Source organism: Petaurus breviceps, unplaced genomic scaffold (assembly GCF_028583685.1).
Source record: "Petaurus breviceps papuanus isolate PSGF00001 unplaced genomic scaffold, PetGlider_PUasm1.0 90654, whole genome shotgun sequence".
Taxonomy (NCBI): domain Eukaryota; kingdom Metazoa; phylum Chordata; class Mammalia; order Diprotodontia; family Petauridae; genus Petaurus; species Petaurus breviceps.
Window position 1 is genome coordinate 6379900 of NW_027187301.1, and position 19041 is coordinate 6398940.

Below are 19041 nucleotides of genomic sequence, written 5' to 3' on the forward strand. Positions count from 1 at the left end.
GAAATAGCCTTTGCCCTCAAAAGTCTTACATTCTAATAGGGGAAGATAATTCAGAATAGGAAGCTAAAGGAATATGAGTATATTAGGAGGGTGTGGGGGGGAAGAGGAATGGAAGGTAGCTGCTATTTGGAGCCTGGAGAGGAATGAAGACATGGCTGGCCAAGTAAAGACACTTTACTTAAAATTGAGATTCTGGGAGAAACCAACCAGTCAGAGGAAGAGGGTACAGGGGAACACTGGAGGTGATTCCATGGGAAATAGGGTGAATGGTGATTTCACAGGCAGATATAGTGATGACAGAAGGAAGAGCAATGTTGGAGGAAGAACAGTAAGCTCATTTGAGATATGTTGATTTTTAAAGTATTAGTGAGACATATAGGTGGAAATATCCCATATAAGCGAGGGCCCAGTTGAGATTAGGTATAGCAGACTCAGTCCTCACATTTATACTGACTGACCTTCTCTAGTGCTGTCCAGCAGCATATGATTAGGAAGAGAGGAGATACTGAAAGAAATACAGGGCTGGGATTTGTTGAGACTGATGAGATGATGCTGTTGAGGGACACTAAGGCCTATACTATATGGGGGAAAAAGCCACTTGAAAGAATTGTTTATACTACTTCTTAGGATGAGTAGGATGAAATAACCAACAACAGAGTGTAAGCAGAAATGGTCAATTCTTATTTACTTGTTTTCTCCTCCAAGACTAAAGTTTGGACTGGAAGGCCTGGGACAAAACATGCTAGTTGAAGTCTCTCTCACATTCATTATATTCACAGCAATTTTCTCCAGTAGGAACTATCTGATATTCAGTAATTTATATGTCCTAGCTGAAGGGCTTTCCACATTCATTATATACAGTGAATGATATGAACTAATGTAGAGCAAGGTGTTCAGTCTGGAGAAAAGCCTTCCCTCAATCATTAGATTCAAAAAAGTCTTGCCTGGGTTTTCTCTTCTTCTGGCTAAGCATACCCAGTTCCTTCAACTTACTGTCATATGGCATGATCACACATACCCCTTCACCATCATCCTGGTTGCTTTCATTTGGATACTCTCTAATATCTTGTATCCCAAAATGAACAATTACCTCTTCTCTCCATTCTTTATATGATCTCAGTGATCTCATGAGTTCCCAGGGGTTCAATTATCATCTGTATTAGAATGATTCCCAAAAGTACAGACTGAACTCCATTTTCACATTACCAGTGCCTGCTGGACATTTCTACCCAAATATCTCATTGGCATCTCAAACACAACATGTACAAAACAAAACTCTTTTTCTTTCCTGTTAAACCCACCTCCCTCCCTCCCAAATTTTTTAGTTATATTAAGGGTACCACCATCCTTCCAGTCAATAAGGGTCATCCCTAGAAGTAATCTTCAATTCTTCACTCTACCTCACCTTCTATATTCAACTGGTTGCCAAGTACTGTCAATTCTTTATCTCTTATAACATTTCATCTGTCCCCTTCTCTCTACAAACATGACCACCATCCTCTAGCCACCTGTGTCCCAGACAATTACAAAAGCCTCCTAATTTTTCTCCTTTTTATCTGGTCTCTCCTTTCTCTTAATTCATCCTTCACAAAGTTGCCATACTGATATGTATGTAAAGTGCCTGTCCTAAAGCATCACTCCCTTGTTGAATAAGGCTACTACTGATAATAATATTTAGAATAAAAAAACCACTGTTTTTTTTCTGAAGGCCTTTTATAATCTATCATATATTTCTAGATTGATTTCACATGACTCTCCTTCATGTACCTGACTGTTCTAGCCAAATGTCCAACATCAGAAGAAATAAAATCATTTTAATAGTTAATAAGTCTTTACTAATGTGATCATTTCCAACTAAATTTTTTATATGCAGTCATATACTAACTTCTTAGAGCAAAAATCAAAACCAATTAGTTAAAAACAAAAAACATATGGTGTGCAACTAAAACATTAATTTTTCTTATCTCTATGAGTATCTTTTATCAAGTGCAGATAAAAGATACTCATAGAGAAGGCTAGATAATTATAAAGGCACTGGATCAATTCTTGAGCAATCCAAAAGTGAAGATAGAAATGATAAGAAAAAGTAAGGTTTTATTACTATCAAAAATACAATAGAGGGGGTGACTATGTGGCGCAGTGAATAGAGCACTGGCCCTGAAGTCAAGAGGACCTGAGTTCAAATCCGGACTCAGACACTTAACACACTTACTAGCCATGTGACTCTAGGCAAGTCACTTAACCCCAATTGCCCTCCAAAAAAAAAGTTTTTTTTAATACAAAAAAAAAGACATAAATAAATGTTAAAAACATATGGCTACTTTCTCATCTCTACAAAATCTTTAAAAAAAAAAAAACTCCAGTATGTCTATTGAGGACATGCTTGATTAATACAAAGAAAGGAAAAGGAAGCTTTCCCAGGTAACATTCCATAGCAGACCATATATCTTCTGTTATACAATTGACTAAAAGGTATACAGAATACAGAGACCCCAATTGTTCTTTCTGCTTAACAACCATAAAAAAAGCATTTGATTCCACAAAGTAAAATACTGTTTTCCTTCCAATAGTGCCTGCTTTGAATATGACAAAAATCACACAATATTCCTTGAAAGATGAAACAACAGATAACTTATTTGATGACATTCTGATCAGTGATATGAAGCTAGGCATCCAACATTACACGTATCACTAACTGGCTCTTACTACATCTCATCTTGGAACTTCCCTAACTAAAACCATGTGAGGGAGCTTGGGATTGGAAGGAACACAACAAGAGTCACAAAAATTTAAAAGACTGCATTGTCAACAAAAAAAAAAATGTAGCTAACGTACCTTCCTGGAGAATCAGTAACCCTCCTGAATAATTCAACTATCTGAAGGGAGTCTAGTAGAATTTGCTCTTTTTCTAGCTACTAATTATATAACTATAGTAATCCTTTGTCCCTGAATTACCCTTATTTCCTTTGCTACCAAAGTGATATAGTACTACAGTTGCATTATGAGTGTCAAAATGCATTTTTACCTACTTCAAAAAGGTTAAATTTTATAAGAATTTAGGCTAATTCTTAAGGTAACATTTAGTCAATCCTAAAATCATCCTTAAATATTAAAGACCAGAAGCATATATCATCAAATAAACCCTCAGCCTTCTTACCCAGGAAGGTTAGCTGATTTTCTAAGAAAGTAGCAAGCATCAGGCACCAAGGAATTCCAGTTTCTGAGTTTGTCAAGTCAGAATAGGCAAAACCTTCATATTGTGAAGTTTTTCTTATCTACCTATCTGAGCTTCTAATAAATTGACATTCCCTCTACTTTCTTCTGATGGTCTCTGCTGTTTTATACTGAAAGGATGTACTTTAAATACTATTTAATTTGTAAATACCAAGTCCATCAGAAGTAGGTAAGATACATAGCTAACAAATATTTTTTAAAAGCTGATGTTAAATACATAACTGATATATGTGAATTTCTATTATTCTAATTCCCCAAAAATATTGATTTCTTCTGCCCCATCTGTTTTCTTCCCTTCTAATTCAGAGAAAAAATATATACAAAGGAAAGAGTACTAGCTCTGGAGTGAAAGGACCTAGGTTCAAATGTTATCTCTGATGCTTATTACTCTTGTGATGTCAGGCAAGTCACGCAACCTTCCATGGTCTCAGTTTACTTATCTGTAAAATGAAAAGATGGGACCAGATGTCCTCTGAGGTCCCTTGCAATTCTAGATTTATGATCCCATTAAAAATCCGGACAGCCTAAGGAATTTGTTGGGTTTTTAATTATAACAAACAACAACGAAGTGGGAAGGATCTTGAGGGAGTTGAGGAAGTTTGCCAAGATAAATTATCATCGCTAAGCCACACCTCCATCTGTGTAACCAACAGATCACTCATGAAAAAGATGTAATGAAAAGCCCAAACAAGGAGATGGTTTTGAAAAGCAATGATCTTTGTTTATGTGTTATTTCTCTGTGGTCAATGGCCATGCCTTATATTTCTTTATACCTCTCACAATACTCCCATTGAATCTAGCACAGAGGCCTAAATACAGTAAGAACTTAAAAATTGAATGATTGAGATTCCATATTCAAGAGAAAAACAGACTCCCTTATTGCACATTGTGTTTGCTCAAGGAGTGAAAGAGTTGTGAAAATACATCAACTCTTTAGTGCCAGTGTAGGGGGGGGGTTGAGAAGCAACAGCATTTTCCAATGCTACACAGTATGATTCTGGCTCCCTGTCCACAGCACTCACATTCATGAACCTGAATGAGATCAAAGAGTAGTTGTACCAAGAATATATAGCATCTCTCTAAATTAACATTATTGAAATAGGTTAGGACTTCTATTTCCTCTGTGGTTTCTCCCTGAGAGATATTTCTTTTGTCAAATGCCAACAAGCAGCATAAGGTACTGTGACGAAAGAGTCAAAGGAGGCTGGCAGCCTGCACATGGAATCAGGGTGAGGTGCTCCCTTTAATATCACAGCCTACTCAGCCCTTAGAACAGTCACCCCATTTCAATCATTCAAATTCCCCATTCTTGAGGGTTTCAAGAAGAGGCTAATCTGTCCCCTCACTCAGAATATCCTGTGGATTCATTAGTCAATTTCCCAAAGTGGGAATGTGCTTAAAGTTCAGAAGTAGACTTTACTCTTTACTAGATCTGCACTTAAGGTTTTTATTCTAGTTCACAAAAGCAGGCTCCTCTTTCTGCTGACTCATGCCTCAGGACACACTAATTGCCTTGTTATTCAGTGTTCCAATAATGTGTCCCTAACAAGGCCTAATAGGAAACAGCATATTACTATTAACCAGGACATAAAAGGCAGAAACTGTGGGGTAGGAGCAAATAGGCATGATCTAATAAGTCTTTACAAACTTCATCCAGGAGAGGTTACATGCCTATAGCTAGGATCTGGACCCTGACTCTGTACAAAACGGAAATATATTAAAAGAACCACGCACATACACACATGCCGCCTTCACCACCACCAAAACCCAGTTCCCATCAGCCAAGGTTTAAAGTCAGACTTCTTTTCTACTACTCTATTTCTATTAAAGAAGCAAGCTCCAGTATGGTATTATTACCAGAATAAAGTTGCTGTAAGTTAAATTGCCTAAATATGATAAACTGTAATCACATATGCTTTGTCAAAGCCAAAAGAATCTAAATTATACCTTCTAAACTGCCTGGTTACTATATAGAACCACATGGAAATTGTATAGCTCTGGGTATTATCACAATGTACAATAATCTTGCTTCATCCATCCAAGGGCCAATAGACCATAATCTACAATATTAATACTTTCCTCTTTCCCTCAACACTTTTCCAAATGGTATTGCAGCAGCCAGCCTCGAAGCCAATAAAGCATTTAACACTGTGTCTTTTCTGGGGCTCTTAATTCACTACTAGCACTAGGAAGCTTACACGGAAACAGTGGCTAAAAGGGATGGACTTTCCAAAGAGCCTGGAGTGGTCCCATTTTCTAGGGCTCAGGTAAGAACATAAAGTAGTATCAGTCAAGTTCAAAGAGTTATTAGCGCAAAACCAAGGCTTTAAATTCTTGGATTCAAGACCAAGCGAAAAGAGAGCCTAAAGTAACCTCCAAATACAGCTAACTCCACTGCAAGGTAGGGGACTGATCCTTTAGATGAATAAGTAGGAGATCTTAGCTAGATTATGAGAATAGTTAAACTATGAGAAAAGTTGCAAGAAACATTATCTATTTGACTATGTCTCAATGAACCATTTGGATAAGTATCACTAGAATGCATATAGGTGTTTCAAAAATGGTATTAAAGCTTAAAGCTGGAACTGGCCATTTGGGAAGATTTGTATATCATTATAACACCACTGGGGGGGGTGTCAAGTGACTTGTCATTTTTATCATGGTGGGGATTCCCTCCATCAATTGGCACCTCATCTGTAATTTATAATATTAAAGAGCTTCCAGGAACACTAAGATGTTCTGTCTTTCCCAATGTCACACAGGTAGAATGTGTCAGTAGTAGGATCTAAATTCTGGTCTTCTTGACTCCAGTGTTGACTCTCTCTATCCACTATTCCAAATAACCTCTATGCAATTATTCTTTTATACTTATTATGTACCAAATGTGTCAAAGTTTGGACAAAATCCAATACCAGACTTAATTAGGGAATTTCTATAGGCAATTTACTCATTTCATACGACAGTAACAGATTAGAACTTTAACTCCGAGCTTCCTCAATCTCCAAGGCCCAAAAGTTGCTGTTGACCAAAAGTTTTCAGCTTTCAAATGTAATCATAAGAAGTAATCATAGCTCACTTTTCCACAGGGAAAAATTCACAAGGCAGAGACTTCTAAGGATAGTAGTTATCAGGTTCAATGGCTGATCCACTGCAGTTCTAGCAGTTCTTCCTAAAGATGTTTTTGGGTTTTTTTCCCTGACACTATGCCCTATTTGAAGACTCAAAATGTTTTATCTATCCCTAGATTCCATTACTCAAAGTTCATAAGAGAAAGTCTATAAAACCACAATTCCCACTACATCTAAATTATCTATCTATAAAAGGTATTTGGGGGCACAAACCAACCTACTACCTCCTTATGAGCACCACACCCATCCAAAACATCCACTTGACTCTCCCTAAATAGATCATGTTATTTTTAGCAGACCCCACATCAAACCTAGCATGCAAAATAGCTGTGGATCTGACATATAAGACCAATAGGGCCCTGTACTCCCTGGCCACTATCCAAAACTAAACATAAAAAAAACCTCAAACCATTATAACTTTCTGATTCTGAGAGCAATACATCTATCAACTTGGTTTATGTATAAATTATCAAGAGCGACTGACTAGTATAGACGATTCAAAAGAAATTTTTAAAAGTCACTTACATTTCGTTTCAGAATATAAGCTGCTGTGTTTGATTTGTGTCATTTTTATGTAATTATATTTTTCTTAAACTAATATTAAAATCAGATTGTGTTCATTGAACGCACATAGGCCAGGAATTGTAGGAAGCCGGTCCAGATTTAAATTTTGCCACAAATCATCCATTAAGTGACTGTAGCAACTAATCACTTTCATTCATGAAATAGAGCCAGAAGTTACAATGTTTAAATGACAGAGAAACTGGAGAAGTCAAGAAACAGCTCTGTGACCAGCTTAGTCACACAAAACAGATCCACAGTCTTGCATAAGGTAACAAACAAGCGCGGTGGGCAACTAAAGGCACTTTCCAAGGCCCTGCCCAACAATAAGACCGAGGGATTGGGAGAAGAGCCCAGACCCATTATTTCCTGACTACATGATTTTACTTTTCCACTATATCTGCTGTCCACAATGTTACAGATACAGACACAGTCAAGATCTTCACCAAAAAAGGAATTCCCTTCAGACAGAAATTAGAGTCAGACCAACACCTAACACCATATTCTGCAATAAATTCAAAATGGATACATTATCTAAATGTTAAAGATCATATTATAAGAAAAAAATTGTAAGAGAAGCAGATTAACTTTTACAATCATGGGTAGGATATGAATTTTTAATGAAAAAGGGAGAGTTAAGCCAATAGCAAAAGACTTAGATAATTCAGATTACATGAAATTACAAAGCTTCTGCAGAATAAAATTAATGAATCCTGGATTAGGAAAGCATCAATTGGGGAAGTAATTTTTGTATCTAAGATCTTTAATAATGGTTTAGTATCTAAGACAGAGAAACAACAGAAATATATAAGAACAAAAACCATTTGCTAATAGGCAAACTACTGGTCCAACTGAACAACTATCAAACGAAGAATTGCAACCTATAAACAATCATAAGAGAGAATGCTTCAAATAACTAATAATGAAGAAAAATGCAAATCAGAACAACCCTGAATTTTCACTTAATATGCAAGATGATAAAAGCTGGGAATAGTCAAGATTGGAGGGGCTGTGGAAAGACAGCACATTAATGAACTGTTGGTGGAGCTGTGAATTTGTACAACCACTCTAGAAAGCAATTTGTAATTATGAAAACAAAGTGGCTGAAATTCCATACTCTGTGACCCAGAGATTCCTCTGCTTGCTGCAGGACGTAAATGACAAAAAGGTTCCCTATACACCAAAATTTTATAACAGCACTTTTTGTGGTAGCAAAAAAATGAAAACAAAGTAGATGTCCACTGAGTGAGAAACAGTTCAACAAACTGGTACATGAATGTAATAGAGTATCACTGTGCTGTAAGAAACAACTCAAATATTGAATATGTACAGAGAAGAAAAGAAAGATTTACTATGAACTGATACAAAATGAAGAAAAACCAGAAAAATAATATTCACAATGACAACAATGTAAATAGAAAGAATAACTGCCAAAAATAGTGGAAAATTAATGTTGCAAGGTTATAAGGAACAAGTGTGGTCCCCAAAAAAGATCCTGCCCCTTCACAAGTGGGGTGGGTGTCCCATGAGTGTTAAATGCTAACTGGTTCTCCAGGAGAGGATATAGAGGAAATGTCGGCAAAGTAAAAATAAAAAACACCAATAAAAATATACATTTTTGTGTTGTTTTTTTTTACAAAAAGGAACTCCTCCCAGCCTAATATGGTAGGAAACAACTATGAGAACAAGGTTTTCTAACTGAAGTCTGAAAGAAGGTGACTATTATCAAAAACAAAGCAAAACAAAACAAAAAAACATTTCCTCTTCAGAAAAAGAGACAGATCATGGCATAAAACTATTTCTAAGCATGACAGCAATGTAACAAGATATCAACACAGCTGAGAATGATCAGAAGGACATAAAAATAGGAAAAGACATGAAATAGTGTGAAATGAAATGAGCAATATGAATATAATGTTTTCATTTATTTCAACTATATAAAAAGGCTATGGGCGCAAAAAGTGGACAAAAAGCATAAATGGACATAAAAAATTAACTGATAAAAGTTAGCTGTTAGTGGTTATAGCTGCTTGCTTGTCAAAATTTATTTTTAAAAATTTAAAGTTTTTAGTGTTTATGAATTTTATATTAGCTTTAAAGTTCATAATGAAGTTTGTTTTTTGTTTTGTTTTCTTTAAAGCAATAAAAGCTCCTTGACCCCAGGGGGAAAGAAAGATAAATCTGTCCTGATTGATTCAGAAAGTAACTAGTAGCCTTCCTGGAAAGAGGATCAATCCTGCCACTACTTGAAAAGCTAACAATTTCACTTTCAGTTTTCCCATCTATAAAATTGGTGTGATAATACTTGCCCCTATCCACTTCATAAGGGCAATAATAGCTAAGAGGAGGTGGTATAGTGGAAAGAAGACTAGCCCAGGAATTGGCAGACCTGAATCTTCACTAAATAACTGTAATCTTGAGCAAGTTACTTAACTTCTATGTCTCAGTTTCCTCATCTGAAAAATAAGAAGACTGGGCTAAATGACCTGGGAGATTCTTCCAGTTTTAGCAATCTATGATTCTATGATTTCCAAAATGTAGATAATGGATAGAAAATACTCAAGGAAAAATATGCTACCACTAATTGTTAAAAAAACAACTTATTACTGCTTTAAGACATTTATTTCTTATTATTTTTAATAGCTCTTCCACACTTATCTTTTCAGAGAGTACCATATAGGTAAGGGCGTAAATTCTCATTAACTCCTACATTGTCTAAAATGTCTTATGACTATTCCATCAGCAGAAAATTTTGACTTGGAGACAGATCTTTCCTATGGGTACACAGTGAGTCAATCGATATCTGCTGACTCTAAAGCTCTATTTGACTGAATAGATTTCCCTTAAGTAATTGGATACAGGAAAAGGAAATTCTCAGCAAAAAATAAAGATCTGTAAACCAGATGGACAGAAGGGAAACCTATAGCATGAGGCAAAGCTTGGCTCTACTAATATCTGGTTAACCTGTCTATAAAAAGAAATTTTAAAGCAGTATGGGACAGGAGAGTAGGTAGTACAGTGAATAGAGCACCAGCCCTGGAGTCAGGGGGACCTGAGTTCAAATTCAGCCTCAGACACTTGACAAAATTACTAGCGTGTGACTTTGGGCAAAGTCACTTAACCCCATTTGCCCTCCAAAAAAAAAGTATGGGACAAAACAGGTACAATCATCTCAACACAAATATGAAAAAATATTGTTATCTTCACATCTGTCTTTAGCTTAATGCCCCTTCAGCACTATTCTGCCCATATTGAAAACCAGAGGAGCTGATAACATTCAATTACACTTGGATAGAGAAGATAATTATTGAGACAACAGCCTCAATACAGTGTTTGACAACTATTAAAATGCATCCCCCTGTCCAATCTTCTCATGCCAGGTGGCACGGTCTATTATTAATTAGTAGCAGCAGCTTCTGAAACGATATGAAAAGGAAGGTAAAAGGAAACTGACTTTAACTCAAAATTAACTCATTTTATCTGCATGATTAGTAGAGCTAGTCAAAATTGAAAGAACTAGGAAGTAAAACCAATAGCTAAAATAGTATCCAGATTTACCCACAGAACGGTCTCATGAAAAACACCCCTTCTGCTGGACTGATCTGCCTCCTCCCCCTCTCCCCTATAAACAATACTCAAGCGGCTGTAACCCTTAATTATATTCTGGCCACTGCCACTGACCACAGATCACTGCTCTGCCCTGGCTTTCATTCCCCACGAAGGAAAACTATCCATCAGAATTTTCAAATTTAAAAAGCGTTATACAAATTTAAGGTGTTATCATTGTTTCTTTCCACATACTAACAACCCAAGTGGTGTCTATCATACATAGCTCTTCTGGGTCAACAAGCACCTTGATAGCAGAAATACGGTCTAACTCTAATCTAAACTTTGCATCCCGTCAGTGGCTATCACAAAACTCAGCATAGAGTCAGCGCTTAACATGCGCTGCGTAGTAGTCTCCATTTAACCATCAGAGAGCAAAGTGCGCCGCAGACAGCTCCCCCGGGCCGGCCCGGAGCCCCGCCGTCCTCCGCCACTTTCTCCTGCGGCTTTCCACGGCCTCACCTGCCTGACGTCTGCCTCGCTTCTAACCGCCACTGTCAATAACCAGCCCAGATTACGTCTCCGACCGCAGCCCCGTGTCCGCAAGTCAGCCCCCCAATCACACACAAGCGCACCCCAGGCCTCCTGTGCCCCGGGTCTCCAGAGGCACCCGGAGGGAGCCCCGAGTCTGAAGACCCCACTCGCCCCGCTCTGTTCTCTCCAGCGCCAGTCCCCGACCCCGCTGTCAGCCCCTCATGTCACAGACCCAAAGAGATGAAGTGACCAGGCAAAGGTCAAACAGCCCATTCACGGGAGAGCCGGGGCCAGAACCCACACTCCCCGACTCCCTAGTCATTCCAGGGGACCGACCCCGCCCCAGCGCTTCGCCTCGGACCCGCGACCCCCAGAGGCTCACCCACTCCACCCCTCGTCATCCCCGCCCCCTCCTCACAGCCTCCCCCAGTCGGGCCCCCGACCCCCAACCCCCGTTATCCCCCGGGTCGGGCTGCCTACCTACGCCGCCCGCTACCCTTGTCCGCCTGCCTGCGTGTGCCCGAGCCGCTCGCTCTCCCCTCGGCCTCGCGAGCTCCCTCAAGCGCCGCGTCACCGGCGGAGCAGTAAGGGAAGAGGACCGCGGGAAGACAGCTGACGCCAAACCGGAAACTCCCTTACAACTCCCTCCCCTCAGGGAGTCCACATCCCCAGGGCTTCCCACCGGGAACTTCCAGGCAGTTACCAAGGTTCCGCATCCGCAGCGTGGCCAAAGGGAGAAGGAGTTGGGGAGGGACGGGAAGGTAGGCAGGGAGGAGGACGGGCCGAAGGGGAGACGTGGAAGATAATGAGAGGCTGCAGAGTTCCAGACCCACTGGCCAAGCGGCTCCGAGGAGCCTTCACTCAGGAACCCAGCAGACACGCATATTCGCCCTCTGCGACACTTGTTTCTGCATGAGCACGAAGAGGCCAGCAATCCATGGAGAATGGGCCAAGTCTGAGCACCAGCGGCTGCCCGGAGGAGTCTCAGGGGCTGCAGTCGTTGAGGCAAAGACCGCTTCTTTGTGTCAGCTTGTGACCATTCTTCTATTAGACAGCATTTTCACGAAGTAGGACCTCCCAGCAGTGCTGAGGGCTTAAGAGGAGAGGTGGGCGCAGGCACGAACGGCGAGACTCTGAGAGGTGAACCACACAACCGGGCTAAGTAAGCAGCAAACCTCTCACCCCATCTTGAAGGTCGCTTGGGCGCCGAAGGAACTGAGAAAGCTCCTATAAGTGGCTATTCCATCTACCGACTCTAAGTGTAGCAGTATGCAACACCAGCGATTCCTGAAAATTAAAAAGGTGCAGAGTTGCACACAGTCTTAACTATGTGTGTAGCCTACCGTCATGCTTTGTACTTATTAAATGTGGAAATAAATTGAGGAATAGCTTAACGGTCATTGTGTATAATATTAAACACCCACTCGATCCTGTCTTAGGAGTCATACATCATTAATTTTTTTAATATAGGAGATTACAGTCAGAGAAAGGGCTGCAGATCAAACATGTTATCTGTGCATAAATGGGATTGAATCTGTCAGCATTTAAGGCATTTTGCTTTGGGGTTCGAATATTACTTTCTCATTAAATCATGGAGAAGGCTAGAACACAGGATAGGTGAAGGGGCTTATAACAGATCTGATCAGGGAAAAGGAAAAAAAAAAGTGAGAAAGAGTACAATGGGAGGTAGGTTCGTGTAAGTTCTAAATTTCAAGTACAAAAAGTCCCCAAACTTGGACTGAAAAATCGCAGGCACTAAATCTCCAAATGCACAGAGGTCTTTGGACCTCTAATCCTTTCTCTTTAAATGTCCTAAGCCTCTCTTGGGTCAAGCTTAAAAGTATAATGGGGATGGAGAAGGTAGGAAAGGATCCAGAAGGTAGGGCTCACCATGCCAACTTTATGATATTCCAGTCTTCCAGAAAGCAGGCAGCAAATATCATGAGCTACTTCTATATCAGGTCCTATGCCAATTTCGTCTGCTCCTATAAGTGACATTAGAGACAGTGGCCAAGGGAAACTAAATAGCAGATGCTCAACCAAGTGCCAGACTATAAAGGCCATTTTGCTATTTTTATACCTACTGAGTTTTCTTCTTACTAGCCAATTTAGGAAGCAACTTTACCCTGGGGCTATCTATCGCCTTTGCCTTCCTGGTCTCTTTTTCTTATTAATTTTTTAAGCTTTTATTTAATATTTTATTTTCTCCAGTTACATTTAAAAAGTTTTTGTGGTCTCCTTTTCTTTTTACCTAACCTCCTCACACTATATGCTCATTGTCAGGAAAAGGAGAATGAAAGCAAAATGTCAGTTCCTTGAGTATAGACATGTTTTGTTTGGGGGTCTTTGGAGACCTCATGTCCTATTAGGTACTTAATAAGTGTTTTCTGAAATTAAGAGAGGAAAAAGATAACATGAGTAAGCAGAAAACTAAAGCTAGACCAGGTTTTTTCCTCAGTAAGCAAATCGTTTAAAAACTCCAATCAGTTACATTGCAGCTGTGTGTGATTTAGAAATGTCACACTGGGGGCGGCCAGGTAGCACAGTGAGTAAGAGCACCGGCTCCAGTGTCGGGATGACCTGGATCAAATCTGGCCTCAGATACTCAGCACCACACCCAGAAATAACTGGCCGTGTAACCTTGAGCAAGTTACTTAACCCCGATTGCTTTAAAAAAAAAGAAAGAAAGAAATGTCATACTGACATGCTGGATTAACAATCTATCACCTCTAATCTGAATTTGCCTCATTTATAACAAGGAACAACCAAGAAAACTAACTCAAACATCGGATGTCAACCTCAAATGAAGAATCAAACCTTGTGTCATTGTCCTTCATAGATTATGAACTGTATGTGCATTCCCAGACAATAATTCAACAGAGATGTATAAACTACTCTTTATTACAAATCTGACCAAAAAGACCTCAAATTCAAGGTCATTTTTTTCTATGCACACAGTTGTTTCATTTTAAGAGACACTGGCTCATAATGTGCAGTATATACACACATACAGTTATGATCAAAAATATTTTGGGAGTTCATTTTACTGTTATTCATGAAACCTTTCTTATAAACTGCAAGGATTAGTACTTTTCATTTTTATGCAAAATGTAGTCATGTAAACTGGATTTAGTTAAAGCTAGGCTTTTTCATATACATAAAGACCCAGAAGGACTAGAAAAACCAGAAATATTTGAACAGGAAAGTTTGAAAGAGTACAATGGGAATAAGTTGGCCTGTTGGAACATTCAATTAATTTCTGAAATTTAAATGACCTAAGTAGGGAAGAACAGTGTCTGAGATTTGATTCCAGTGAACTGCTTTTCACCTCTTGGCCAACAACTCAAAGAAGCATCAGACTAAATAACGAAGTGTATGGGAGTGTCATCATTGGTAACAAAGTTGGATAGCTAAAATAATTAGCTGGCTCAGATGCTAGAGCAAAATTTACCAAGCTTTAGCCTGATGTAATCACAAGTACTATGATGTTAATATAGCAGCAGAATTCAAAAGACCAAGCAAATCGTAAGGGTGGAGACCCAATGATTTCTGAACTTTTGAAGCAAAACTTAAGGGAAGCAACAAAGGAAAATTAAGAAAATACACACAAGATTTTGTTTCCAATCCATTTACTAGCTTGTCAAGGTCATATCAAGCATTTATACCAAATGCATTATAACAGGATAAAGTTTAACAGGGAAAAAGTACAGCTTTTAGATTGGAGGGAAAAAATGCCCAAGTTTAAGATAAATAAATCCTAGAATTTTAGACCTGGGGAAAAACATCTTAGAAGTCTACTAATCCCAATAAGGAAATGTAAACCCTGAAAAATGAAGTGATATGCCTAGGGTTAAACAGCTACTGACAGAACCAGGACAAAACCTTAGTTATTCTGACTCTTGTTCTGTGCTTTTTCCATTTCATTACATTTACAAGTTTGGCTGAAAAAGATGCTACCACCAGCATCATTTACCATTTACTGAGTGTCCACTATGCTAAGAACCATTTGATACTATGAAAAAAGCTAATGGATTCAAGATAACCCAGTCTGGGCAGTTTGACTGAATTAGCAATGTGCACACCAATAAAGTACTGATTTGAGACAGGTAAGGTTCTGTTTTATTCAAAATCTGTCAATTCCAAGAGCACAATGAATAGAAATTTTAGGAGTACAAATAAGAAACCAAAAATTAAAAATAGAAAGGCCTGGAAAGCACCTGGGTTAAGTCTGATAGTTGCCAAACTATCAACCAATCTTTATTTTAACAAGACAAATACTTGTTTGTTGAATTATCAACTCAGCATATAAACCAAAGAAAAATTTCATCATTTCTTTTTAGTCATATTTCTTTACCCTGTTCTTCAAAGGATCAATAGTAGAAACAGCCAAATGCAGCTACGACACAGAACAAACTGTCCTGAGAAAAGAAGAGAAAATGTTCTCAGTGCTAATAACAATACATTTGCAACATTTATGACTGGTATCATAACTATCAGATCATTTTTGGATACTCTGACGGATTTTATCATAGACATGTTCTAACAAGGCAACTGGAACCATTTCCAGCCTTCTTGTCCTGTGCAATTCTTGTCTGTAATAATTCTTCTATAGAGGAACTACTCAATTTTATGCTCTTTTAGTAAATCAGGTAACAATATGCCACTCAGATTTTCTATCTATTCTCTCTTATCCATGATCTGTAAGTAGTCCAACTTCTTTTCTGAAATCTCTGATAATATCCTTTGCTCAGAACATCAGAAAAAAAAATTTTTTGAAGTCTTTCCCTCAGAAAAATTTTAACAATGAAAGGCAGAATTGCAGAGCAGATAAAGAGAGCTGTCCTCAGTCAAAAAGACCTAAATTCAGCTCCAGTCTCTTGACATAGTCAATAATAGCCATGTGATCCTGAGCAAACCACAACCTCAGTGCCCCAGGGAGCTCTCTAAAAGGATGCGTTGTGCATTGATAGAGGGCATTTCCTCACCAGAAGTACTCTACATGATGAAATCAAAGAGAAAGGCAACATCCAGACCTGCTCCTAAAAGGTTAAGTTATGAAAATAGTGGAAAGAGCACTAAATCAAGAGTGCTAAGTATTGGTTTCTAGGCCCACTTTACCACTTAAAAGTTGTGTAACCTTGAAGAGAATTAATTTGCTTTTCTGGGCCCCAGTTGTCTCATTTGTAAAATGAGGGAGATGAACTAAATGAAAATAAAAAATCTGGAGATTGTTACTACTTCCCAGTATTAAGTATGCTCCTTGAGGGCAAAAATTGCTTTCTTTTTTTTTTTTATATCCAACATCTAGCATAAAACTGTGTACATACTGCAGTTGATGCTTAGTAAGTGTTTCTTGGATTGAATGAATTGGTGATGAATTCCAGTGGTTCAGAATCTTTACTCAAAAAATTTTAATTTATAAGCTTTCTCTTTTAAATAACAAGTTAGGCACATTCCTCCTTTACTCTAGTCCCTCATAAAGAGATGGCCCTTTCCTTCGCTGAGGCTAACCATGAACCCTAGATTCCATCTCCTCCCTGTCCTTCTCTGTCCCCACAATTATCTCTTTTTTAAGTGACTTAAATTTTTGTTATTCCAAATGTGACAAAATAGCAACAAATATGAGCATTTCCATATACAAAGAATGTACATGAAGCTACTGCTGTTACATACAACTTACTTATTTTAAAAGTTTTTTAATCATTTTAAGCATAAATACACCATTCTTCCAGTAGCCATCTCCTTAACTCCTCACTCTACCTTTACTCTCAATCATTCAATTAGTTTGCTAAATCTTGTCTTTTCTGTCCACCCAACTCTGATAGTACTCTGTGACCACCCGGGGCAGGTATTCTAATCTCTAAATCTTCTAGGCAACTCTGTAGGCCTAAAAGTAGCAGATAAGGCACTGACATATTGATAATTATCTTTCTCCCAGCAGTTCTCTTCCCACCAAGGCACACTCATTCCTTGGAGCTTGGCAAATTTCTCATTTCATAATTGTTTCTTTCATCTTGAGAGAAACAAAATTGTGCAAAAAGGGTGGTGTTTATGGGTCACAGTTGGATGAGACAAAGATGAATCCATTAAGCTTTGAAATCCTGCTTTGAGAATAAGTTGCCTGACTGGTGCGAGAGTGAGCACAGCCTCAAATAGCCCACTCCATTCTTAATAGCCAGGCACAGAATAGATGCATCCAAACCCGCCCTCCATCTTAAAGTGTCTAAATATCTCTCCTTTATTTCTACCTCTTTGCTCTAAGAACCATAGTCAAATCAATACTACTACTGTTTTGGGGGAAAAATATATCAAATTTAGCTCCATTCACCATCTCTGTAATTTCCTTCACTAAAATAACCTTCCTTGTCCACCATTCCCCATATATAGTCCCCTCCTATTAGAATATAAGCTTCTTGAGGCCAAGAACTATCTCAGTTTTGTATTTGTCCCGATGCTTAGCATTCAGTAAGTACTTAATCTTTTTCATGCATTCACAGAGCTTTTGAAAACCCAGAACCACCTCCAAGTTATAAGAAGGGACTAAAGAAGAGTTTTGGAAGAAAGAGAGAAATATAGCAGTGCTCAGGCCTGTAATAAGAATGTAAATTTTAAAGATCTTCCCTGCCCCTAGGCTAAAGTGCACCTGGAGACTGGGGTGGGAGGCTTGTTTTTCAGTTGATACTTTTTGATTGGCCAGTGGGTCCAAAAGGTTGTTACATTCTCTGAGCCAGGAGAAGGCTATATAAGCCCTGATGTGTAGCTTTGTTTTGGGACTCACTTTGAGAAGTGTTCTGTGATTTGATCTGAATTCTGGGAAGCCGTTGTTGAGAGTCCCCCGGCTTTGAAAAACCCAGAATGTGGAAACCCAGATGTTGACTGGGTATGGATGTAATGGTTGGACAGTTTGGAAATCTGTCTACTTGATGTTTCTGTCTTGATAATTATGCCTGTATACTTTGAGGTTCAGGGTGCTGACCTTTTCTCCTGAACAAGGTAAACGATATATGTCTGACTGATTAAAGTAAGCTTGTTAACCCATTTTGAGTTGCTTTCCTTTAACAAAGCAGATCCAAGAACCTGTGTGAGCAGGCACCCTGGGGACACTGGGGTGCTTGCTGCTACAAGGCCTAAGAAAGAGTTCTATACCCAATATCTGGGAAAATAGGAAGAAAATAATCATCTATGCTGGTTGAAGCCTTACAGCAGAAATTTATCTATGCAATGCACATAGTACATGTTGAATAAATTAATATCATGCTACTTTAGAGTTTACAATCACGAAGATTCGAGTGTTTATACACAAAATGGTCGTAATGCTTTTTATTTGATACATTTGTCTTTGACAAAGCAAAACCACAATAAATACTAAATACTATCACTACCATCTTGACTCTGATTCAGATACTTCATATTTTATATTCTTCACAAACTCTTTGTTTTTGATATGATTAGAAATCTCCATGTCTCCAAAGAGGGAAAAAAAGCTCCAAATATACTTACATTCATAAAAACATCATGAGTGTAGTTGTCTGTGTCTGCATCCCAGAAACATCGAGCAGCCATACTAACCAGCCAAAAAAGAATTGGGAAATATCAATATGCTAGGAATCTGAATTAAAACTGATATGAGCAGTGGATCTTTGGTTAAGTTTTCCTTGAGATGTTCTTATATATGACTTCACCTGAGATGTTTGTTAAAAGCTTTTAAAGTCAATAATACCCAAGTTTCAATACTAAATTAGTCACATTGGACATAGAATAAGAGAACTTTAGAGCTGAAACAGACACAAGAAATCATCTAGTCAAAGGATCAAAGATCTATATCCAGAAAGGACCTAAGACAACATTAATTCACTTCCCTTATTTTATATATGAAAATAATTTGGTAAATAAAAGTCAGTCATTTGCTCAAGGTTACACTGCTAGTCATTGGAAGACTCAGAAATATAACGTAACTCCTAGATTCAGTGCTTATTTTACCAAACCACAAAGTCTTCAAATTTCAAACATCATTGGTTATACTGTGCTTACACATAGT

The 19041-nt window shown here is 38.4% G+C and overlaps 1 protein-coding gene across 1 annotated transcript in view; it reads right to left on the minus strand.

Moving 5' to 3' along the window:
- The window catches only part of LOC138143747 (choline-phosphate cytidylyltransferase A), an 84501-nt gene that overhangs the window by 57845 nt on the left and 7615 nt on the right, over window positions 1–19041 (minus strand). The window contains exons 4-5 of the mRNA XM_069065018.1: window positions 18506–18567; window positions 11484–11589 (exon numbers count right to left, since the gene is read on the minus strand). Of these exons, the coding sequence (XP_068921119.1) occupies window positions 11484–11589; window positions 18506–18567 (168 nt within the window). The remainder of the gene's footprint in view (window positions 1–11483; window positions 11590–18505; window positions 18568–19041) is intronic.